Here is a 24,883-nt window from a genome sequence, read left to right on the forward strand (position 1 = left end):
TTTAATTATTCAAATGTAACTCTTATTATGTCAATTGCAATTAGGTTAGGGCATTATTATAGCCTATACTGGCTATAATGACTGGCACAGTGAACATACTCATAACAATGATACTGTAGTAGACAGTAGACTGCAAATTGACTTTAAGAATCTATAGCATGCAGGTGGGTCTGTAAAAAAAAACTCAACAAGAAGAAGATCAAAATAGCTGCAAGTTGTGTTTATTGAATTAAATGGGGTGTAATAAAATGAGTTGTGAGTAGGGGGTGTTGTCTCCCTCCCTCTTCTGTTGGCTTTGAGAGTTTTTTTTAGAAAATGGGTTGGGGGAGGTGGCAGCAGGGTTTACCCAAACTCGTCTTCTGCACAGTTACTTTTTGCAGTTTTTTTTTGCAGGGGAAGCAAAATAGTTTTGCCAGGGTGGCTGTGATCCGCGGGAGGAGAGCCTGTTTTTTCTTAGGCTCATCTGCAGCTACAATACCTGAACAGGTGACAGAGAACAGGGCATGAAATCAGGGTCGTGTTCATTAGGGTACACAGTAGCAAAATATTTTGAAACAGAAAACAAAAACAAGCATTTGTTATTGGCAAGTTCAAGAAAGTTCCTCCCTGTTTTAGTCCGTTGTCTTCCATTTAGTGGCTAATGAATAAGACCCTGATAACTTCATCATAGTCTCCCGTCCTTACATTACAATAGTGTGCTGAAGACAGATGCACATGCTGACTGACAGAAATGAGGACTTACTATCATTGCCAAGAGGAGACACCTTGTTCTTCTTCTGGTCCTTGTTATTTCCTCGCTTCTTCTTTCCTGACTTCCTCACTTCTTTCTTCATAGCCTCTTCCTTCTCTTTCTTCTTAGTAGAGAGAGAAACAGAAATGAGTCGATGCCTCACAATCAAACAGCCCAAATAACTAAACGATCTACTGGTTCTTGGCTGTCTCACCTGTGTGGAGGTGATGTCCTTGAGGTCTGTGGAGAGGACGCTGCTGATGGGCTTGGTGCTTTCAGAAAGGTAGCTAATTACCTGGGACTTCTCAGAGATGGCTGAGCTTACACTGGTCTTTTCCAAACCAGTGCTGTCATCAGCCATCTCCTCTAGGTCCTCTTCTAGGGTTTCCCTCCAAGCCAGGAGCTCCTCGGTGAGGGTGACGTCACTCCTTGAGGAGGTTGAGGAGTGTGATCTCCCACTAGCACGTCTCCTCCTGGCTCCAAAATGGCCGTCGGAACTCCAGTTCTCGGAATAGTCATCTATGACTTGTGTGATGGTGTCCGCCATGCACCCGATGGCTCCCTCGCTACCAGAGCGTGCGGCACGCAGTTGAGCCCGGTTGGAGTCCGAACGCAGGGACAATCTTTTAGCCGCAGTCTTCACGATAGCCTTCACCGCATCCTCCCCACTGAATTGGATGCTCTCCTCCAGGCCAAAGACGACAGAGATGTCAGCATTCTTCAGGGCATGCTGGACCTCCACAAAGAGATCCTTCATCAGCCTGAAGGGGTCATTGGCCCTCCTTGTCTGGGGGGACTCTGAGGCCTCCAGTCGGCACATGATGCCATGGAGAATAAACTTCAGAGTCTGGGGGCTCATGACGGTGGCACAGGGAGTGCTGCGAAGGAGGATGTCCTCCTTGCCTGGTAGGAGGGAGGGAATCTTCTCCAGGGAGTCCTGCCTGTTCTTGGTGGGCATCAGGGAGCTGTCACTCATCTCGGAGACCTCAGCTCCCCCCACCTCTTCTTCCAGGGTCTGGGAAGGAGCTGCCCGTGCTGCATGGGTGGTCGTCATCATTATCTCCCCATCAGGTGTCAAGGGACATAGGGGTTCTGAAACAGAAGACAGTCAGAATTACCACCGAACAAGATAGTAACCACGGAAACGATTCTATTGAAGTTGTATAATCAGGAACAAACACTGTGTCACCAACACCCACCTGTTGTCTCCATTTTAGTAACTTTAGTGCCCTTCTTGATAGCTGGCAGGACACCTACAGAAAGAGGATCATAGACATTAGTTGATCCTTCCACCATATATCGTTTTAGAATTCTATCAATAAATCCAAGTATTTTGGAAGTGGAGATCAATACTCACTGTAACTGGTTGTTCGAGATAGAAGAGTTTGAGGCAGTGCCAACACACCAACTACTTGGCGGCTTAGTTTTTTCACCCCTGCCTTAGCCTCCCTAGCCCTTCTAGCCTTGATAGCCTCTCTGGCCTTCTTTTCTGCCTTTGCTATATTGGTCTCTCGGCTGGGCCTGGGGCCTTGCGGGGGCTTCGGCACAAGGTTCTGAGGCAAATAACAACAGTGGGGAAATCATATCACCATAGAAACCGCATTTTTCACCATAGGCATGATGGTACTGAGTGACATGTCACATAAGGCTTAACCTTAGAATTACAATCAGAATTCAAATCTGAATTCCAATACTATTAGTTCTAACTGGTAGGTGGTCCATGTGTCGTAATGGCGTTATTATCTCGTTTTAAACTGGTTTTCAACCCGTCATATTACTAGATTGCAACCAACTGGCCTCCGTTACAACCAGACGTTTTGCAACAGAACTAAAAGCTGTTTCTTACCTTTCGAGGGCTGTCCTGGGGGCAGTCTACCAGGGCTGGCAGGCTTAGTCCATCATGGCCAGCGGAATGGACATCTGTCTGGAACACTTGCTCTCCAGCACTTGCTTGGAGGGTTCCAGCCTGGGGTATAGGAACATAAGGAAATACATTTAACTTAAGCCCTCCATTATTATGCCCACTTTTCCAACTATAAATCATAACCTTAGAATTACAATCAGAATTAAAATCTGAATTCCAATACTATTAGTTCTAACTGGTAGGTGGTCCATGTGTCTTAATGGCGTTATTATCAAATTTTAAACTGGTTTTCAACCTGTCATATTACTAGATTGCAACCAACTGGCCTCCGTTACAACCAGACGTTTTGCAACAGAACTAAAAGCTGTTTCTTACCTTTCGAGGCCTGTCCTGGGGGCAGTCTACCAGGGCTGGCAGGCTTAGTCCATCATGGCCAGCGGAATGGACATCTGTCTGGAACACTTGCTCTCCAGCACTAGCTTGGAGGGTCCCAGCCTGGGGTATAGGAACATAAGGAAATACATTTAACTTAAGCCCTCCATTATTATGCCCACTTTTCCAACTATACATCATAACCTTAGAATTACAATCAGAATTAAAATCTGAATTCCAATACTATTAGTTCTAACTGGTAGGTGGTCCATGTGTCGTAATGGCGTTATTATCTCGTTTTAAACTGGTTTTCAACCCGTCATATTACTAGATTGCAACCAACTGGCCTCCTTTACAACCAGACGTTTTGCAACAGAACTAAAAGCTGTTTCTTACCTTTCGAGGGCTGTCCTGGGGGCAGTCTACCAGGGCTGGCAGGCTTAGTCCATCATGGCCAGCGGAATGGACATCTGTCTGGAACACTTGCTCTCCAGCACTTGCTTGGAGGGTTCCAGCCTGGGGTATAGGAACATAAGGAAATACATTTAACTTAAGCCCTCCATTATTATGCCCACTTTTCCAACTATAAATCATAACCTTAGAATTACAATCAGAATTAAAATCTGAATTCCAATACTATTAGTTCTAACTGGTAGGTGGTCCATGTGTCTTAATGGTGTTATTATCTCGTTTTAAACTGGTTTTCAACCCGTCATATTACTAGATTGCAACCAACTGGCCTCCTTTACAACCAGACGTTTTGCAACAGAACTAAAAGCTGTTTCTTACCTTTCGAGGGCTGTCCTGGGTGCAGTCTACCAGGGCTGGCAGGCTTAGTCCATCACGGCCAGCGGAATGGACATCTGTCTGGATTACGTGCTCTCCAGCACTAGCTTGGAGCGTCCCAGCCTGGGGTATATGAACATAAGGAAATAGATTTAATCTTAGCCCTCAATTAATTATGCCCACTTTTCCAACTATAAATCCTATCAATCTGTTTTTACAGGATATAGGTTATACTACCAAGAAGATCGCCTCATTACATATCAAGAGAGTTAGCCCCAGAATGAACAAACGTTTTTTTATCACTTGTGAGACTTACTTTTAGAAGATTTATTCTCAACAGTTTATGATTTCTATCCATTGTGCTTTCAGTCACCCTTCAGATTGGACCTGACATTTTTTTATAAACAAATACATTTTTAAATACATTTCACTTTTTTTTTTACAACATCTTGGCCAATTTTGCTGTACTCACACAGAATTTTTCCTTTGTCCACTCAAAGTGATTTATTTGAACATGAGGATGACTGTCCTTTGCAAAGCATCAACTCAACTGAGCCAAAAGTAGCGCACTGAACGTTTTCTTGAGTTCGTTTACGTCACAGGCTTCTATTACGTCAACTACAAAAGCACAGAGCGACCACTCCGGGAAATTAATGCATTGTTTCTGATCACATACGATATCTAAAAAATGTTTACAATGTAACCCAATTCACTTTGGTTCAGTGAGGTTTTATCGTATTTTATGGATAAATGTTGCCCTCTGTTGGTCATAACTGAAATAGTCAGGAATTAAAGTCGCGCAGTCATCAGTCTGCACACTCCCACTATTGGACTTTTAACAGCTACGGTTAACGTAACATCTATTTAGTGTCAATAATATGGACCAATCAAATGATTATATTCAAATAAATCAAATCATTGGTGGGTTTGGTGAGGGAAGACAGATGTAGTAAGCTGATATGATCAGGGCAGGCACACATATTGCCCATGAATGAATAAATGTTTTAAGCCAGATGTCTATTTGTCCAAGACAGTCATTGTTATGCCTATGCCCAAAATGCCCCATATAGCTTCATGTCACACATCTATCATACTTTATACAAACTGGATGAATGCAGGCTGTTGGTTTGTAAATGTTGTAAATAAATATGTATATATTATGCATATTATTATTATTGTTTCATTCACTTATCTTTTTGACCTGCACTGTTGGAGTTCAGATCTTAAGAATTTCACTGTACCCTGCAATTACATCTGCGACCCCTATGTATGTGACTAATAAACTCATCTAATCGAATGAAATCTATTTTAATTATTCAAATGTAACTCTTATTATGTCAATTGCAATTAGGTTAGGGCATTATTATAGCCTATACTGGCTATAATGACTGGCACAGTGAACATACTCATAACAATGATACTGTAGTAGACAGTAGACTGCAAATTGACTTTAAGAATCTATAGCATGCAGGTGGGTCTGTAAAAAAAAACTCAACAAGAAGAAGATCAAAATAGCTGCAAGTTGTGTTTATTGAATTAAATGGGGTGTAATAAAATGAGTTGTGAGTAGGGGGTGTTGTCTCCCTCCCTCTTCTGTTGGCTTTGAGAGTTTTTTTTAGAAAATGGGTTGGGGGAGGTGGCAGCAGGGTTTACCCAAACTCGTCTTCTGCACAGTTACTTTTTGCAGTTTTTTTTTGCAGGGGAAGCAAAATAGTTTTGCCAGGGTGGCTGTGATCCGCGGGAGGAGAGCCTGTTTTTTCTTAGGCTCATCTGCAGCTACAATACCTGAACAGGTGACAGAGAACAGGGCATGAAATCAGGGTCGTGTTCATTAGGGTACACAGTAGCAAAATATTTTGAAACAGAAAACAAAAACAAGCATTTGTTATTGGCAAGTTCAAGAAAGTTCCTCCCTGTTTTAGTCCGTTGTCTTCCATTTAGTGGCTAATGAATAAGACCCTGATAACTTCATCATAGTCTCCCGTCCTTACATTACAATAGTGTGCTGAAGACAGATGCACATGCTGACTGACAGAAATGAGGACTTACTATCATTGCCAAGAGGAGACACCTTGTTCTTCTTCTGGTCCTTGTTATTTCCTCGCTTCTTCTTTCCTGACTTCCTCACTTCTTTCTTCATAGCCTCTTCCTTCTCTTTCTTCTTAGTAGAGAGAGAAACAGAAATGAGTCGATGCCTCACAATCAAACAGCCCAAATAACTAAACGATCTACTGGTTCTTGGCTGTCTCACCTGTGTGGAGGTGATGTCCTTGAGGTCTGTGGAGAGGACGCTGCTGATGGGCTTGGTGCTTTCAGAAAGGTAGCTAATTACCTGGGACTTCTCAGAGATGGCTGAGCTTACACTGGTCTTTTCCAAACCAGTGCTGTCATCAGCCATCTCCTCTAGGTCCTCTTCTAGGGTTTCCCTCCAAGCCAGGAGCTCCTCGGTGAGGGTGACGTCACTCCTTGAGGAGGTTGAGGAGTGTGATCTCCCACTAGCACGTCTCCTCCTGGCTCCAAAATGGCCGTCGGAACTCCAGTTCTCGGAATAGTCATCTATGACTTGTGTGATGGTGTCCGCCATGCACCCGATGGCTCCCTCGCTACCAGAGCGTGCGGCACGCAGTTGAGCCCGGTTGGAGTCCGAACGCAGGGACAATCTTTTAGCCGCAGTCTTCACGATAGCCTTCACCGCATCCTCCCCACTGAATTGGATGCTCTCCTCCAGGCCAAAGACGACAGAGATGTCAGCATTCTTCAGGGCATGCTGGACCTCCACAAAGAGATCCTTCATCAGCCTGAAGGGGTCATTGGCCCTCCTTGTCTGGGGGGACTCTGAGGCCTCCAGTCGGCACATGATGCCATGGAGAATAAACTTCAGAGTCTGGGGGCTCATGACGGTGGCACAGGGAGTGCTGCGAAGGAGGATGTCCTCCTTGCCTGGTAGGAGGGAGGGAATCTTCTCCAGGGAGTCCTGCCTGTTCTTGGTGGGCATCAGGGAGCTGTCACTCATCTCGGAGACCTCAGCTCCCCCCACCTCTTCTTCCAGGGTCTGGGAAGGAGCTGCCCGTGCTGCATGGGTGGTCGTCATCATTATCTCCCCATCAGGTGTCAAGGGACATAGGGGTTCTGAAACAGAAGACAGTCAGAATTACCACCGAACAAGATAGTAACCACGGAAACGATTCTATTGAAGTTGTATAATCAGGAACAAACACTGTGTCACCAACACCCACCTGTTGTCTCCATTTTAGTAACTTTAGTGCCCTTCTTGATAGCTGGCAGGACACCTACAGAAAGAGGATCATAGACATTAGTTGATCCTTCCACCATATATCGTTTTAGAATTCTATCAATAAATCCAAGTATTTTGGAAGTGGAGATCAATACTCACTGTAACTGGTTGTTCGAGATAGAAGAGTTTGAGGCAGTGCCAACACACCAACTACTTGGCGGCTTAGTTTTTTCACCCCTGCCTTAGCCTCCCTAGCCCTTCTAGCCTTGATAGCCTCTCTGGCCTTCTTTTCTGCCTTTGCTATATTGGTCTCTCGGCTGGGCCTGGGGCCTTGCGGGGGCTTCGGCACAAGGTTCTGAGGCAAATAACAACAGTGGGGAAATCATATCACCATAGAAACCGCATTTTTCACCATAGGCATGATGGTACTGAGTGACATGTCACATAAGGCTTAACCTTAGAATTACAATCAGAATTCAAATCTGAATTCCAATACTATTAGTTCTAACTGGTAGGTGGTCCATGTGTCGTAATGGCGTTATTATCTCGTTTTAAACTGGTTTTCAACCCGTCATATTACTAGATTGCAACCAACTGGCCTCCGTTACAACCAGACGTTTTGCAACAGAACTAAAAGCTGTTTCTTACCTTTCGAGGGCTGTCCTGGGGGCAGTCTACCAGGGCTGGCAGGCTTAGTCCATCATGGCCAGCGGAATGGACATCTGTCTGGAACACTTGCTCTCCAGCACTTGCTTGGAGGGTTCCAGCCTGGGGTATAGGAACATAAGGAAATACATTTAACTTAAGCCCTCCATTATTATGCCCACTTTTCCAACTATAAATCATAACCTTAGAATTACAATCAGAATTAAAATCTGAATTCCAATACTATTAGTTCTAACTGGTAGGTGGTCCATGTGTCTTAATGGCGTTATTATCAAATTTTAAACTGGTTTTCAACCTGTCATATTACTAGATTGCAACCAACTGGCCTCCGTTACAACCAGACGTTTTGCAACAGAACTAAAAGCTGTTTCTTACCTTTCGAGGCCTGTCCTGGGGGCAGTCTACCAGGGCTGGCAGGCTTAGTCCATCATGGCCAGCGGAATGGACATCTGTCTGGAACACTTGCTCTCCAGCACTAGCTTGGAGGGTCCCAGCCTGGGGTATAGGAACATAAGGAAATACATTTAACTTAAGCCCTCCATTATTATGCCCACTTTTCCAACTATACATCATAACCTTAGAATTACAATCAGAATTAAAATCTGAATTCCAATACTATTAGTTCTAACTGGTAGGTGGTCCATGTGTCGTAATGGCGTTATTATCTCGTTTTAAACTGGTTTTCAACCCGTCATATTACTAGATTGCAACCAACTGGCCTCCGTTACAACCAGACGTTTTGCAACAGAACTAAAAGCTGTTTCTTACCTTTCGAGGGCTGTCCTGGGGGCAGTCTACCAGGGCTGGCAGGCTTAGTCCATCATGGCCAGCGGAATGGACATCTGTCTGGAACACTTGCTCTCCAGCACTTGCTTGGAGGGTTCCAGCCTGGGGTATAGGAACATAAGGAAATACATTTAACTTAAGCCCTCCATTATTATGCCCACTTTTCCAACTATAAATCATAACCTTAGAATTACAATCAGAATTAAAATCTGAATTCCAATACTATTAGTTCTAACTGGTAGGTGGTCCATGTGTCTTAATGGTGTTATTATCTCGTTTTAAACTGGTTTTCAACCCGTCATATTACTAGATTGCAACCAACTGGTCTCCGTTACAACCAGACGTTTTGCAACAGAACTAAAAGCTGTTTCTTACCTTTCGAGGCCTGTCCTGGGGGCAGTCTACCAGGGCTGGCAGGCTTAGTCCATCATGGCCAGCGGAATGGACATCTGTCTGGAACACTTGCTCTCCAGCACTAGCTTGGAGGGTCCCAGCCTGGGGTATAGGAACATAAGGAAATACATTTAACTTAAGCCCTCCATTATTATGCCCACTTTTCCAACTATACATCATAACCTTAGAATTACAATCTGAATTACAATCTGAATTCCAATACTATTAGTTCTAACTGGTAGGTGGTCCATGTGTCGTAATGGCGTTATTATCTCGTTTTAAACTGGTTTTCAACCCGTCATATTACTAGATTGCAACCAACTGGCCTCCTTTACAACCAGACGTTTTGCAACAGAACTAAAAGCTGTTTCTTACCTTTCGAGGGCTGTCCTGGGGGCAGTCTACCAGGGCTGGCAGGCTTAGTCCATCACGGCCAGCGGAATGGACATCTGTCTGGATTACGTGCTCTCCAGCACTAGCTTGGAGCGTCCCAGCCTGGGGTATATGAACATAAGGAAATAGATTTAATCTTAGCCCTCAATTAATTATGCCCACTTTTCCAACTATAAATCCTATCAATCTGTTTTTACAGGATATAGGTTATACTACCAAGAAGATCGCCTCATTACATATCAAGAGAGTTAGCCCCAGAATGAACAAACGTTTTTTTATCACTTGTGAGACTTACTTTTAGAAGATTTATTCTCAACAGTTTATGATTTCTATCCATTGTGCTTTCAGTCACCCTTCAGATTGGACCTGACATTTTTTTATAAACAAATACATTTTTAAATACATTTCACTTTTTTTTTTACAACATCTTGGCCAATTTTGCTGTACTCACACAGAATTTTTCCTTTGTCCACTCAAAGTGATTTATTTGAACATGAGGATGACTGTCCTTTGCAAAGCATCAACTCAACTGAGCCAAAAGTAGCGCACTGAACGTTTTCTTGAGTTCGTTTACGTCACAGGCTTCTATTACGTCAACTACAAAAGCACAGAGCGACCACTCCGGGAAATTAATGCATTGTTTCTGATCACATACGATATCTAAAAAATGTTTACAATGTAACCCAATTCACTTTGGTTCAGTGAGGTTTTGTCGTATTTTATGGATAAATGTTGCCCTCTGTTGGTCATAACTGAAATAGTCCGAAATTAAAGTCGCGCAGTCATCAGTCTGCACACTCCCACTATTGGACTTTTAACAGCTACGGTTAACGTAACATCTATTTAGTGTCAATAATATGGACCAATCAAATGATTATATTCAAATAAATCAAATCATTGGTGGGTTTGGTGAGGGAAGACAGATGTAGTAAGCTGATATGATCAGGGCAGGCACACATATTGCCCATGAATGAATAAATGTTTTAAGCCAGATGTCTATTTGTCCAAGACAGTCATTGTTATGCCTATGCCCAAAATGCCCCATATAGCTTCATGTCACACATCTATCATACTTTATACAAACTGGATGAATGCAGGCTGTTGGTTTGTAAATGTTGTAAATAAATATGTATATATTATGCATATTATTATTATTGTTTCATTCACTTATCTTTTTGACCTGCACTGTTGGAGTTCAGATCTTAAGAATTTCACTGTACCCTGCAATTACATCTGCGACCCCTATGTATGTGACTAATAAACTCATCTAATCGAATGAAATCTATTTTAATTATTCAAATGTAACTCTTATTATGTCAATTGCAATTAGGTTAGGGCATTATTATAGCCTATACTGGCTATAATGACTGGCACAGTGAACATACTCATAACAATGATACTGTAGTAGACAGTAGACTGCAAATTGACTTTAAGAATCTATAGCATGCAGGTGGGTCTGTAAAAAAAAACTCAACAAGAAGAAGATCAAAATAGCTGCAAGTTGTGTTTATTGAATTAAATGGGGTGTAATAAAATGAGTTGTGAGTAGGGGGTGTTGTCTCCCTCCCTCTTCTGTTGGCTTTGAGAGTTTTTTTTAGAAAATGGGTTGGGGGAGGTGGCAGCAGGGTTTACCCAAACTCGTCTTCTGCACAGTTACTTTTTGCAGTTTTTTTTTGCAGGGGAAGCAAAATAGTTTTGCCAGGGTGGCTGTGATCCGCGGGAGGAGAGCCTGTTTTTTCTTAGGCTCATCTGCAGCTACAATACCTGAACAGGTGACAGAGAACAGGGCATGAAATCAGGGTCGTGTTCATTAGGGTACACAGTAGCAAAATATTTTGAAACAGAAAACAAAAACAAGCATTTGTTATTGGCAAGTTCAAGAAAGTTCCTCCCTGTTTTAGTCCGTTGTCTTCCATTTAGTGGCTAATGAATAAGACCCTGATAACTTCATCATAGTCTCCCGTCCTTACATTACAATAGTGTGCTGAAGACAGATGCACATGCTGACTGACAGAAATGAGGACTTACTATCATTGCCAAGAGGAGACACCTTGTTCTTCTTCTGGTCCTTGTTATTTCCTCGCTTCTTCTTTCCTGACTTCCTCACTTCTTTCTTCATAGCCTCTTCCTTCTCTTTCTTCTTAGTAGAGAGAGAAACAGAAATGAGTCGATGCCTCACAATCAAACAGCCCAAATAACTAAACGATCTACTGGTTCTTGGCTGTCTCACCTGTGTGGAGGTGATGTCCTTGAGGTCTGTGGAGAGGACGCTGCTGATGGGCTTGGTGCTTTCAGAAAGGTAGCTAATTACCTGGGACTTCTCAGAGATGGCTGAGCTTACACTGGTCTTTTCCAAACCAGTGCTGTCATCAGCCATCTCCTCTAGGTCCTCTTCTAGGGTTTCCCTCCAAGCCAGGAGCTCCTCGGTGAGGGTGACGTCACTCCTTGAGGAGGTTGAGGAGTGTGATCTCCCACTAGCACGTCTCCTCCTGGCTCCAAAATGGCCGTCGGAACTCCAGTTCTCGGAATAGTCATCTATGACTTGTGTGATGGTGTCCGCCATGCACCCGATGGCTCCCTCGCTACCAGAGCGTGCGGCACGCAGTTGAGCCCGGTTGGAGTCCGAACGCAGGGACAATCTTTTAGCCGCAGTCTTCACGATAGCCTTCACCGCATCCTCCCCACTGAATTGGATGCTCTCCTCCAGGCCAAAGACGACAGAGATGTCAGCATTCTTCAGGGCATGCTGGACCTCCACAAAGAGATCCTTCATCAGCCTGAAGGGGTCATTGGCCCTCCTTGTCTGGGGGGACTCTGAGGCCTCCAGTCGGCACATGATGCCATGGAGAATAAACTTCAGAGTCTGGGGGCTCATGACGGTGGCACAGGGAGTGCTGCGAAGGAGGATGTCCTCCTTGCCTGGTAGGAGGGAGGGAATCTTCTCCAGGGAGTCCTGCCTGTTCTTGGTGGGCATCAGGGAGCTGTCACTCATCTCGGAGACCTCAGCTCCCCCCACCTCTTCTTCCAGGGTCTGGGAAGGAGCTGCCCGTGCTGCATGGGTGGTCGTCATCATTATCTCCCCATCAGGTGTCAAGGGACATAGGGGTTCTGAAACAGAAGACAGTCAGAATTACCACCGAACAAGCTAGTAACCACGGAAACGATTCTATTGAAGTTGTATAATCAGGAACAAACACTGTGTCACCAACACCCACCTGTTGTCTCCATTTTAGTAACTTTAGTGCCCTTCTTGATAGCTGGCAGGACACCTACAGAAAGAGGATCATAGACATTAGTTGATCCTTCCACCATATATCGTTTTAGAATTCTATCAATAAATCCAAGTATTTTGGAAGTGGAGATCAATACTCACTGTAACTGGTTGTTCGAGATAGAAGAGTTTGAGGCAGTGCCAACACACCAACTACTTGGCGGCTTAGTTTTTTCACCCCTGCCTTAGCCTCCCTAGCCCTTCTAGCCTTGATAGCCTCTCTGGCCTTCTTTTCTGCCTTTGCTATATTGGTCTCTCGGCTGGGCCTGGGGCCTTGCGGGGGCTTCGGCACAAGGTTCTGAGGCAAATAACAACAGTGGGGAAATCATATCACCATAGAAACCGCATTTTTCACCATAGGCATGATGGTACTGAGTGACATGTCACATAAGGCTTAACCTTAGAATTACAATCAGAATTCAAATCTGAATTCCAATACTATTAGTTCTAACTGGTAGGTGGTCCATGTGTCGTAATGGCGTTATTATCTCGTTTTAAACTGGTTTTCAACCCGTCATATTACTAGATTGCAACCAACTGGCCTCCGTTACAACCAGACGTTTTGCAACAGAACTAAAAGCTGTTTCTTACCTTTCGAGGGCTGTCCTGGGGGCAGTCTACCAGGGCTGGCAGGCTTAGTCCATCATGGCCAGCGGAATGGACATCTGTCTGGAACACTTGCTCTCCAGCACTTGCTTGGAGGGTTCCAGCCTGGGGTATAGGAACATAAGGAAATACATTTAACTTAAGCCCTCCATTATTATGCCCACTTTTCCAACTATAAATCATAACCTTAGAATTACAATCAGAATTAAAATCTGAATTCCAATACTATTAGTTCTAACTGGTAGGTGGTCCATGTGTCTTAATGGCGTTATTATCAAATTTTAAACTGGTTTTCAACCTGTCATATTACTAGATTGCAACCAACTGGCCTCCGTTACAACCAGACGTTTTGCAACAGAACTAAAAGCTGTTTCTTACCTTTCGAGGCCTGTCCTGGGGGCAGTCTACCAGGGCTGGCAGGCTTAGTCCATCATGGCCAGCGGAATGGACATCTGTCTGGAACACTTGCTCTCCAGCACTAGCTTGGAGGGTCCCAGCCTGGGGTATAGGAACATAAGGAAATACATTTAACTTAAGCCCTCCATTATTATGCCCACTTTTCCAACTATACATCATAACCTTAGAATTACAATCAGAATTAAAATCTGAATTCCAATACTATTAGTTCTAACTGGTAGGTGGTCCATGTGTCGTAATGGCGTTATTATCTCGTTTTAAACTGGTTTTCAACCCGTCATATTACTAGATTGCAACCAACTGGCCTCCGTTACAACCAGACGTTTTGCAACAGAACTAAAAGCTGTTTCTTACCTTTCGAGGGCTGTCCTGGGGGCAGTCTACCAGGGCTGGCAGGCTTAGTCCATCATGGCCAGCGGAATGGACATCTGTCTGGAACACTTGCTCTCCAGCACTTGCTTGGAGGGTTCCAGCCTGGGGTATAGGAACATAAGGAAATACATTTAACTTAAGCCCTCCATTATTATGCCCACTTTTCCAACTATAAATCATAACCTTAGAATTACAATCAGAATTAAAATCTGAATTCCAATACTATTAGTTCTAACTGGTAGGTGGTCCATGTGTCTTAATGGTGTTATTATCTCGTTTTAAACTGGTTTTCAACCCGTCATATTACTAGATTGCAACCAACTGGTCTCCGTTACAACCAGACGTTTTGCAACAGAACTAAAAGCTGTTTCTTACCTTTCGAGGCCTGTCCTGGGGGCAGTCTACCAGGGCTGGCAGGCTTAGTCCATCATGGCCAGCGGAATGGACATCTGTCTGGAACACTTGCTCTCCAGCACTAGCTTGGAGCGTCCCAGCCTGGGGTATATGAACATAAGGAAATAGATTTAATCTTAGCCCTCAATTAATTATGCCCACTTTTCCAACTATAAATCCTATCAATCTGTTTTTACAGGATATAGGTTATACTACCAAGAAGATCGCCTCATTACATATCAAGAGAGTTAGCCCCAGAATGAACAAACGTTTTTTTATCACTTGTGAGACTTACTTTTAGAAGATTTATTCTCAACAGTTTATGATTTCTATCCATTGTGCTTTCAGTCACCCTTCAGATTGGACCTGACATTTTTTTATAAACAAATACATTTTTAAATACATTTCACTTTTTTTTTTACAACATCTTGGCCAATTTTGCTGTACTCACACAGAATTTTTCCTTTGTCCACTCAAAGTGATTTATTTGAACATGAGGATGACTGTCCTTTGCAAAGCATCAACTCAACTGAGCCAAAAGTAGCGCACTAAACGTTTTCTTGAGTTTGTTTACGTCACAGGCTTCTATTACGTCAACTACAAAAGCACAGAGCGACCACTCCGGGAAATAAATGCATTGTTTCTGATCACATACGATATCTAAAAAATGTTTACAATGTAACCCAATTCACTTTGGTTCAGTGAGGTTTTATCGTATTTTATGGATAAATGTTGCCCTCTGTTGGTCATAACTGAAATAGTCAGGAATTAAAGTCGCGCAGTCATCAGTCTGCACACTCCCACTATTGGACTTTTAACAGCTACGGTTAACGTAACATCTATTTAGTGTCAATAATATGGACCAATCAAATGATTATATTCAAATAAATCAAATCATTGGTGGGTTTGGTGAGGGAAGACAGATGTAGTAAGCTGATATGATCAGGGCAGGCACACATATTGCCCATGAATGAATAAATGTTTTAAGCCAGATGTCTATTTGTCCAAGACAGTCATTGTTATGCCTATGCCCAAAATGCCCCATATAGCTTCATGTCACACATCTATCATACTTTATACAAACTGGATGAATGCAGGCTGTTGGTTTGTAAATGTTGTAAATAAATATGTATATATTATGCATATTATTATTATTGTTTCATTCACTTATCTTTTTGACCTGCACTGTTGGAGTTCAGATCTTAAGAATTTCACTGTACCCTGCAATTACATCTGCGACCCCTATGTATGTGACTAATAAACTCATCTAATCGAATGAAATCTATTTTAATTATTCAAATGTAACTCTTATTATGTCAATTGCAATTAGGTTAGGGCATTATTATAGCCTATACTGGCTATAATGACTGGCACAGTGAACATACTCATAACAATGATACTGTAGTAGACAGTAGACTGCAAATTGACTTTAAGAATCTATAGCATGCAGGTGGGTCTGTAAAAAAAAACTCAACAAGAAGAAGATCAAAATAGCTGCAAGTTGTGTTTATTGAATTAAATGGGGTGTAATAAAATGAGTTGTGAGTAGGGGGTGTTGTCTCCCTCCCTCTTCTGTTGGCTTTGAGAGTTTTTTTTAGAAAATGGGTTGGGGGAGGTGGCAGCAGGGTTTACCCAAACTCGTCTTCTGCACAGTTACTTTTTGCAGTTTTTTTTTGCAGGGGAAGCAAAATAGTTTTGCCAGGGTGGCTGTGATCCGCGGGAGGAGAGCCTGTTTTTTCTTAGGCTCATCTGCAGCTACAATACCTGAACAGGTGACAGAGAACAGGGCATGAAATCAGGGTCGTGTTCATTAGGGTACACAGTAGCAAAATATTTTGAAACAGAAAACAAAAACAAGCATTTGTTATTGGCAAGTTCAAGAAAGTTCCTCCCTGTTTTAGTCCGTTGTCTTCCATTTAGTGGCTAATGAATAAGACCCTGATAACTTCATCATAGTCTCCCGTCCTTACATTACAATAGTGTGCTGAAGACAGATGCACATGCTGACTGACAGAAATGAGGACTTACTATCATTGCCAAGAGGAGACACCTTGTTCTTCTTCTGGTCCTTGTTATTTCCTCGCTTCTTCTTTCCTGACTTCCTCACTTCTTTCTTCATAGCCTCTTCCTTCTCTTTCTTCTTAGTAGAGAGAGAAACAGAAATGAGTCGATGCCTCACAATCAAACAGCCCAAATAACTAAACGATCTACTGGTTCTTGGCTGTCTCACCTGTGTGGAGGTGATGTCCTTGAGGTCTGTGGAGAGGACGCTGCTGATGGGCTTGGTGCTTTCAGAAAGGTAGCTAATTACCTGGGACTTCTCAGAGATGGCTGAGCTTACACTGGTCTTTTCCAAACCAGTGCTGTCATCAGCCATCTCCTCTAGGTCCTCTTCTAGGGTTTCCCTCCAAGCCAGGAGCTCCTCGGTGAGGGTGACGTCACTCCTTGAGGAGGTTGAGGAGTGTGATCTCCCACTAGCACGTCTCCTCCTGGCTCCAAAATGGCCGTCGGAACTCCAGTTCTCGGAATAGTCATCTATGACTTGTGTGATGGTGTCCGCCATGCACCCGATGGCTCCCTCGCTACCAGAGCGTGCGGCACGCAGTTGAGCCCGGTTGGAGTCCGAACGCAGGGACAATCTTTTAGCCGCAGTCTTCACGATAGCCTTCACCGCATCCTCCCCACTGAATTGGATGCTCTCCTCCAGGCCAAAGACGACAGAGATGTCAGCATTCTTCAGGGCATGCTGGACCTCCACAAAGAGATCCTTCATCAGCCTGAAGGGGTCATTGGCCCTCCTTGTCTGGGGGGACTCTGAGGCCTCCAGTCGGCACATGATGCCATGGAGAATAAACTTCAGAGTCTGGGGGCTCATGACGGTGGCACAGGGAGTGCTGCGAAGGAGGATGTCCTCCTTGCCTGGTAGGAGGGAGGGAATCTTCTCCAGGGAGTCCTGCCTGTTCTTGGTGGGCATCAGGGAGCTGTCACTCATCTCGGAGACCTCAGCTCCCCCCACCTCTTCTTCCAGGGTCTGGGAAGGAGCTGCCCGTGCTGCATGGGTGGTCGTCATCATTATCTCCCCATCAGGTGTCAAGGGACATAGGGGTTCTGAAACAGAAGACAGTCAGAATTACCACCGAACAAGCTAGTAACCACGGAAACGATTCTATTGAAGTTGTATAATCAGGAACAAACACTGTGTCACCAACACCCACCTGTTGTCTCCATTTTAGTAACTTTAGTGCCCTTCTTGATAGCTGGCAGGACACCTACAGAAAGAGGATCATAGACATTAGTTGATCCTTCCACCATATATCGTTTTAGAATTCTATCAATAAATCCAAGTATTTTGGAAGTGGAGATCAATACTCACTGTAACTGGTTGTTCGAGATAGAAGAGTTTGAGGCAGTGCCAACACACCAACTACTTGGCGGCTTAGTTTTTTCACCCCTGCCTTAGCCTCCCTAGCCCTTCTAGCCTTGATAGCCTCTCTGGCCTTCTTTTCTGCCTTTGCTATATTGGTCTCTCGGCTGGGCCTGGGGCCTTGCGGGGGCTTCGGCACAAGGTTCTGAGGCAAATAACAACAGTGGGGAAATCATATCACCATAGAAACCGCATTTTTCACCATAGGCATGATGGTACTGAGTGACATGTCACATAAGGCTTAACCTTAGAATTACAATCAGAATTCAAATCTGAATTCCAATACTATTAGTTCTAACTGGTAGGTGGTCCATGTGTCGTAATGGCGTTATTATCTCGTTTTAAACTGGTTTTCAACCCGTCATATTACTAGATTGCAACCAACTGGCCTCCGTTACAACCAGACGTTTTGCAACAGAACTAAAAGCTGTTTCTTACCTTTCGAGGGCTGTCCTGGGGGCAGTCTACCAGGGCTGGCAGGCTTAGTCCATCATGGCCAGCGGAATGGACATCTGTCTGGAACACTTGCTCTCCAGCACTTGCTTGGAGGGTTCCAGCCTGGGGTATAGGAACATAAGGAAATACATTTAACTTAAGCCCTCCATTATTATGCCCACTTTTCCAACTATAAATCATAACCTTAGAATTACAATCAGAATTAAAATCTGAATTCCAATACTATTAGTTCTAACTGGTAGGTGGTCCATGTGTCTTAATGGCGTTATTATCAAATTTTAAACTGGTTTTCAACCCGTCATATTACTAGATTGCAACCAACTGGTCTCCGTTACAACCAGACGTTTTGCAACAGAACTAAAAGCTGTTTCTTACCTTTCGAGGCCTGTCCTGGGGGCAGTCTACCAGGGCTGGCAGGCTTAGTCCATCATGGCCAGCGGAATGGACATCTGTCTGGAACACTTGCTCTCCAGCACTAGCTTGGAGGGTCCCAGCCTGGGGTATAGGAACATAAGGAAATACATTTAACTTAAGCCCTCCATTATTATGCCCACTTTTCCAACTATACATCATAACCTTAGAATTACAATCTGAATTACAATCTGAATTCCAATACTATTAGTTCTAACTGGTAGGTGGTCCATGTGTCGTAATGGCGTTATTATCTCGTTTTAAACTGGTTTTCAACCCGTCATATTACTAGATTGCAACCAACTGGCCTCCTTTACAACCAGACGTTTTGCAACAGAACTAAAAGCTGTTTCTTACCTTTCGAGGGCTGTCCTGGGGGCAGTCTACCAGGGCTGGCAGGCTTAGTCCATCACGGCCAGCGGAATGGACATCTGTCTGGATTACGTGCTCTCCAGCACTAGCTTGGAGCGTCCCAGCCTGGGGTATATGAACATAAGGAAATAGATTTAATCTTAGCCCTCAATTAATTATGCCCACTTTTCCAACTATAAATCCTATCAATCTGTTTTTACAGGATATAGGTTATACTACCAAGAAGATCGCCTCATTACATATCAAGAGAGTTAGCCCCAGAATGAACAAACGTTTTTTTATCACTTGTGAGACTTACTTTTAGAAGATTTATTCTCAACAGTTTATGATTTCTATCCATTGTGCTTTCAGTCACCCTTCAGATTGGACCTGACATTTTTTTATAAACAAATACATTTTTAAATACATTTCACTTTTTTTTTTACAACATCTTGGCCAATTTTGCTGTACTCACACAGAATTTTTCCTTTGTCCACTCAAAGTGATTTATTTGAACATGAGGATGACTGTCCTTTGCAAAGCATCAACTCAACTGAGCCAAAAGTAGCGCACTGAACGTTTTCTTGAGTTCGTTTACGTCACAGGCTTCTATTACGTCAACTACAAAAGCACAGAGCGACCACTCCGGGAAATTAATGCATTGTTTCTGATCACATACGATATCTAAAAAATGTTTACAATGTAACCCAATTCACTTTGGTTCAGTGAGGTTTTATCGTATTTTATGGATAAATGTTGCCCTCTGTTGGTCATAACTGAAATAGTCAGGAATTAAAGTCGCGCAGTCATCAGTCTGCACACTCCCACTATTGGACTTTTAACAGCTACGGTTAACGTAACATCTATTTAGTGACAATAATATGGACCAATCAAATGATTATATTCAAATAAATCAAATCATTGGTGGGTTTGGTGAGGGAAGACAGATGTAGTAAGCTGATATGATCAGGGCAGGCACACATATTGCCCATGAATGAATAAATGTTTTAAGCCAGATGTCTATTTGTCCAAGACAGTCATTGTTATGCCTATGCCCAAAATGCCCCATATAGCTTCATGTCACACATCTATCATACTTTATACAAACTGGATGAATGCAGGCTGTTGGTTTGTAAATGTTGTAAATAAATATGTATATATTATGCATATTATTATTATTGTTTCATTCACTTATCTTTTTGACCTGCACTGTTGGAGTTCAGATCTTAAGAATTTCACTGTACCCTGCAATTACATCTGCGACCCCTATGTATGTGACTAATAAACTCATCTAATCGAATGAAATCTATTTTAATTATTCAAATGTAACTCTTATTATGTCAATTGCAATTAGGTTAGGGCATTATTATAGCCTATACTGGCTATAATGACTGGCACAGTGAACATACTCATAACAATGATACTGTAGTAGACAGTAGACTGCAAATTGACTTTAAGAATCTATAGCATGCAGGTGGGTCTGTAAAAAAAAACTCAACAAGAAGAAGATCAAAATAGCTGCAAGTTGTGTTTATTGAATTAAATGGGGTGTAATAAAATGAGTTGTGAGTAGGGGGTGTTGTCTCCCTCCCTCTTCTGTTGGCTTTGAGAGTTTTTTTTAGAAAATGGGTTGGGGGAGGTGGCAGCAGGGTTTACCCAAACTCGTCTTCTGCACAGTTACTTTTTGCAGTTTTTTTTTGCAGGGGAAGCAAAATAGTTTTGCCAGGGTGGCTGTGATCCGCGGGAGGAGAGCCTGTTTTTTCTTAGGCTCATCTGCAGCTACAATACCTGAACAGGTGACAGAGAACAGGGCATGAAATCAGGGTCGTGTTCATTAGGGTACACAGTAGCAAAATATTTTGAAACAGAAAACAAAAACAAGCATTTGTTATTGGCAAGTTCAAGAAAGTTCCTCCCTGTTTTAGTCCGTTGTCTTCCATTTAGTGGCTAATGAATAAGACCCTGATAACTTCATCATAGTCTCCCGTCCTTACATTACAATAGTGTGCTGAAGACAGATGCACATGCTGACTGACAGAAATGAGGACTTACTATCATTGCCAAGAGGAGACACCTTGTTCTTCTTCTGGTCCTTGTTATTTCCTCGCTTCTTCTTTCCTGACTTCCTCACTTCTTTCTTCATAGCCTCTTCCTTCTCTTTCTTCTTAGTAGAGAGAGAAACAGAAATGAGTCGATGCCTCACAATCAAACAGCCCAAATAACTAAACGATCTACTGGTTCTTGGCTGTCTCACCTGTGTGGAGGTGATGTCCTTGAGGTCTGTGGAGAGGACGCTGCTGATGGGCTTGGTGCTTTCAGAAAGGTAGCTAATTACCTGGGACTTCTCAGAGATGGCTGAGCTTACACTGGTCTTTTCCAAACCAGTGCTGTCATCAGCCATCTCCTCTAGGTCCTCTTCTAGGGTTTCCCTCCAAGCCAGGAGCTCCTCGGTGAGGGTGACGTCACTCCTTGAGGAGGTTGAGGAGTGTGATCTCCCACTAGCACGTCTCCTCCTGGCTCCAAAATGGCCGTCGGAACTCCAGTTCTCGGAATAGTCATCTATGACTTGTGTGATGGTGTCCGCCATGCACCCGATGGCTCCCTCGCTACCAGAGCGTGCGGCACGCAGTTGAGCCCGGTTGGAGTCCGAACGCAGGGACAATCTTTTAGCCGCAGTCTTCACGATAGCCTTCACCGCATCCTCCCCACTGAATTGGATGCTCTCCTCCAGGCCAAAGACGACAGAGATGTCAGCATTCTTCAGGGCATGCTGGACCTCCACAAAGAGATCCTTCATCAGCCTGAAGGGGTCATTGGCCCTCCTTGTCTGGGGGGACTCTGAGGCCTCCAGTCGGCACATGATGCCATGGAGAATAAACTTCAGAGTCTGGGGGCTCATGACGGTGGCACAGGGAGTGCTGCGAAGGAGGATGTCCTCCTTGCCTGGTAGGAGGGAGGGAATCTTCTCCAGGGAGTCCTGCCTGTTCTTGGTGGGCATCAGGGAGCTGTCACTCATCTCGGAGACCTCAGCTCCCCCCACCTCTTCTTCCAGGGTCTGGGAAGGAGCTGCCCGTGCTGCATGGGTGGTCGTCATCATTATCTCCCCATCAGGTGTCAAGGGACATAGGGGTTCTGAAACAGAAGACAGTCAGAATTACCACCGAACAAGCTAGTAACCACGGAAACGATTCTATTGAAGTTGTATAATCAGGAACAAACACTGTGTCACCAACACCCACCTGTTGTCTCCATTTTAGTAACTTTAGTGCCCTTCTTGATAGCTGGCAGGACACCTACAGAAAGAGGATCATAGACATTAGTTGATCCTTCCACCATATATCGTTTTAGAATTCTATCAATAAATCCAAGTATTTTGGAAGTGGAGATCAATACTCACTGTAACTGGTTGTTCGAGATAGAAGAGTTTGAGGCAGTGCCAACACACCAACTACTTGGCGGCTTAGTTTTTTCACCCCTGCCTTAGCCTCCCTAGCCCTTCTAGCCTTGATAGCCTCTCTGGCCTTCTTTTCTGCCTTTGCTATGTTGGTCTCTCGGCTGGGCCTGGGGCCTTGCGGGGGCTTCGGCACAAGGTTCTGAGGCAAATAACAACAGTGGGGAAATCATATCACCATAGAAACCGCATTTTTCACCATAGGCATGATGGTACTGAGTGACATGTCACATAAGGCTTAACCTTAGAATTACAATCAGAATTCAAATCTGAATTCCAATACTATTAGTTCTAACTGGTAGGTGGTCCATGTGTCGTAATGGCGTTATTATCTCGTTTTAAACTGGTTTTCAACCCGTCATATTACTAGATTGCAACCAACTGGCCTCCGTTACAACCAGACGTTTTGCAACAGAACTAAAAGCTGTTTCTTACCTTTCGAGGGCTGTCCTGGGGGCAGTCTACCAGGGCTGGCAGGCTTAGTCCATCATGGCCAGCGGAATGGACATCTGTCTGGAACACTTGCTCTCCAGCACTTGCTTGGAGGGTTCCAGCCTGGGGTATAGGAACATAAGGAAATACATTTAACTTAAGCCCTCCATTATTATGCCCACTTTTCCAACTATAAATCATAACCTTAGAATTACAATCAGAATTAAAATCTGAATTCCAATACTATTAGTTCTAACTGGTAGGTGGTCCATGTGTCTTAATGGCGTTATTATCAAATTTTAAACTGGTTTTCAACCTGTCATATTACTAGATTGCAACCAACTGGCCTCCGTTACAACCAGACGTTTTGCAACAGAACTAAAAGCTGTTTCTTACCTTTCGAGGCCTGTCCTGGGGGCAGTCTACCAGGGCTGGCAGGCTTAGTCCATCATGGCCAGCGGAATGGACATCTGTCTGGAACACTTGCTCTCCAGCACTAGCTTGGAGGGTCCCAGCCTGGGGTATAGGAACATAAGGAAATACATTTAACTTAAGCCCTCCATTATTATGCCCACTTTTCCAACTATACATCATAACCTTAGAATTACAATCAGAATTAAAATCTGAATTCCAATACTATTAGTTCTAACTGGTAGGTGGTCCATGTGTCGTAATGGCGTTATTATCTCGTTTTAAACTGGTTTTCAACCCGTCATATTACTAGATTGCAACCAACTGGCCTCCGTTACAACCAGACGTTTTGCAACAGAACTAAAAGCTGTTTCTTACCTTTCGAGGGCTGTCCTGGGGGCAGTCTACCAGGGCTGGCAGGCTTAGTCCATCATGGCCAGCGGAATGGACATCTGTCTGGAACACTTGCTCTCCAGCACTTGCTTGGAGGGTTCCAGCCTGGGGTATAGGAACATAAGGAAATACATTTAACTTAAGCCCTCCATTATTATGCCCACTTTTCCAACTATAAATCATAACCTTAGAATTACAATCAGAATTAAAATCTGAATTCCAATACTATTAGTTCTAACTGGTAGGTGGTCCATGTGTCTTAATGGTGTTATTATCTCGTTTTAAACTGGTTTTCAACCCGTCATATTACTAGATTGCAACCAACTGGTCTCCGTTACAACCAGACGTTTTGCAACAGAACTAAAAGCTGTTTCTTACCTTTCGAGGCCTGTCCTGGGGGCAGTCTACCAGGGCTGGCAGGCTTAGTCCATCATGGCCAGCGGAATGGACATCTGTCTGGAACACTTGCTCTCCAGCACTAGCTTGGAGCGTCCCAGCCTGGGGTATATGAACATAAGGAAATAGATTTAATCTTAGCCCTCAATTAATTATGCCCACTTTTCCAACTATAAATCCTATCAATCTGTTTTTACAGGATATAGGTTATACTACCAAGAAGATCGCCTCATTACATATCAAGAGAGTTAGCCCCAGAATGAACAAACGTTTTTTTATCACTTGTGAGACTTACTTTTAGAAGATTTATTCTCAACAGTTTATGATTTCTATCCATTGTGCTTTCAGTCACCCTTCAGATTGGACCTGACATTTTTTTATAAACAAATACATTTTTAAATACATTTCACTTTTTTTTTTACAACATCTTGGCCAATTTTGCTGTACTCACACAGAATTTTTCCTTTGTCCACTCAAAGTGATTTATTTGAACATGAGGATGACTGTCCTTTGCAAAGCATCAACTCAACTGAGCCAAAAGTAGCGCACTGAACGTTTTCTTGAGTTCGTTTACGTCACAGGCTTCTATTACGTCAACTACAAAAGCACAGAGCGACCACTCCGGGAAATTAATGCATTGTTTCTGATCACATACGATATCTAAAAAATGTTTACAATGTAACCCAATTCACTTTGGTTCAGTGAGGTTTTATCGTATTTTATGGATAAATGTTGCCCTCTGTTGGTCATAACTGAAATAGTCAGGAATTAAAGTCGCGCAGTCATCAGTCTGCACACTCCCACTATTGGACTTTTAACAGCTACGGTTAACGTAACATCTATTTAGTGTCAATAATATGGACCAATCAAATGA

General features: G+C 43.4%; 5 protein-coding genes across 5 annotated transcripts; all 5 read right to left on the reverse strand.

Annotated features, from left to right (window-relative positions):
- Positions 1–205: 205 nt before the first annotated feature.
- On the reverse strand, positions 206–4,110 carry LOC139542364 (uncharacterized). Its single transcript, XM_071347703.1, has 10 exons — positions 4,069–4,110; positions 3,756–3,875; positions 3,363–3,482; positions 2,970–3,089; positions 2,577–2,696; positions 2,088–2,283; positions 1,930–1,983; positions 945–1,822; positions 743–854; positions 206–478 (listed from the first exon to the last, which is right to left on the reverse strand). The coding sequence occupies exons 1-10, from the start codon at positions 4,108–4,110 to the stop codon at positions 309–311; spliced, it is 1,932 nt and encodes a 643-aa protein (XP_071203804.1). The 3' UTR covers positions 206–308.
- Positions 4,111–5,264: 1,154 nt separating this feature from the next.
- Positions 5,265–9,562, reverse strand: LOC139542369 (uncharacterized). Its single transcript, XM_071347716.1, has 11 exons — positions 9,521–9,562; positions 9,208–9,327; positions 8,815–8,934; positions 8,422–8,541; positions 8,029–8,148; positions 7,636–7,755; positions 7,147–7,342; positions 6,989–7,042; positions 6,004–6,881; positions 5,802–5,913; positions 5,265–5,537 (listed from the first exon to the last, which is right to left on the reverse strand). The coding sequence occupies exons 1-11, from the start codon at positions 9,560–9,562 to the stop codon at positions 5,368–5,370; spliced, it is 2,052 nt and encodes a 683-aa protein (XP_071203817.1). The 3' UTR covers positions 5,265–5,367.
- Positions 9,563–10,716: 1,154 nt separating this feature from the next.
- LOC139542373 (uncharacterized) lies at positions 10,717–14,621 on the reverse strand. Its single transcript, XM_071347731.1, has 10 exons — positions 14,580–14,621; positions 14,267–14,386; positions 13,874–13,993; positions 13,481–13,600; positions 13,088–13,207; positions 12,599–12,794; positions 12,441–12,494; positions 11,456–12,333; positions 11,254–11,365; positions 10,717–10,989 (listed from the first exon to the last, which is right to left on the reverse strand). Exons 1-10 carry the CDS (start codon positions 14,619–14,621, stop codon positions 10,820–10,822), a joined length of 1,932 nt encoding a protein of 643 aa, XP_071203832.1. The 3' UTR covers positions 10,717–10,819.
- Positions 14,622–15,775: 1,154 nt separating this feature from the next.
- LOC139542377 (uncharacterized) lies at positions 15,776–19,287 on the reverse strand. The gene is made up of 9 exons (XM_071347744.1): positions 19,246–19,287; positions 18,933–19,052; positions 18,540–18,659; positions 18,147–18,266; positions 17,658–17,853; positions 17,500–17,553; positions 16,515–17,392; positions 16,313–16,424; positions 15,776–16,048 (listed from the first exon to the last, which is right to left on the reverse strand). Exons 1-9 carry the CDS (start codon positions 19,285–19,287, stop codon positions 15,879–15,881), a joined length of 1,812 nt encoding a protein of 603 aa, XP_071203845.1. The 3' UTR covers positions 15,776–15,878.
- A 1,154-nt stretch (positions 19,288–20,441) lies between these two features.
- LOC139542380 (uncharacterized) lies at positions 20,442–24,346 on the reverse strand. The gene is made up of 10 exons (XM_071347757.1): positions 24,305–24,346; positions 23,992–24,111; positions 23,599–23,718; positions 23,206–23,325; positions 22,813–22,932; positions 22,324–22,519; positions 22,166–22,219; positions 21,181–22,058; positions 20,979–21,090; positions 20,442–20,714 (listed from the first exon to the last, which is right to left on the reverse strand). The coding sequence occupies exons 1-10, from the start codon at positions 24,344–24,346 to the stop codon at positions 20,545–20,547; spliced, it is 1,932 nt and encodes a 643-aa protein (XP_071203858.1). The 3' UTR covers positions 20,442–20,544.
- Positions 24,347–24,883: the final 537 nt, after the last annotated feature.

This window comes from Salvelinus alpinus, chromosome 2 (assembly GCF_045679555.1).
Source record: "Salvelinus alpinus chromosome 2, SLU_Salpinus.1, whole genome shotgun sequence".
Lineage (NCBI taxonomy): Eukaryota > Metazoa > Chordata > Actinopteri > Salmoniformes > Salmonidae > Salvelinus > Salvelinus alpinus.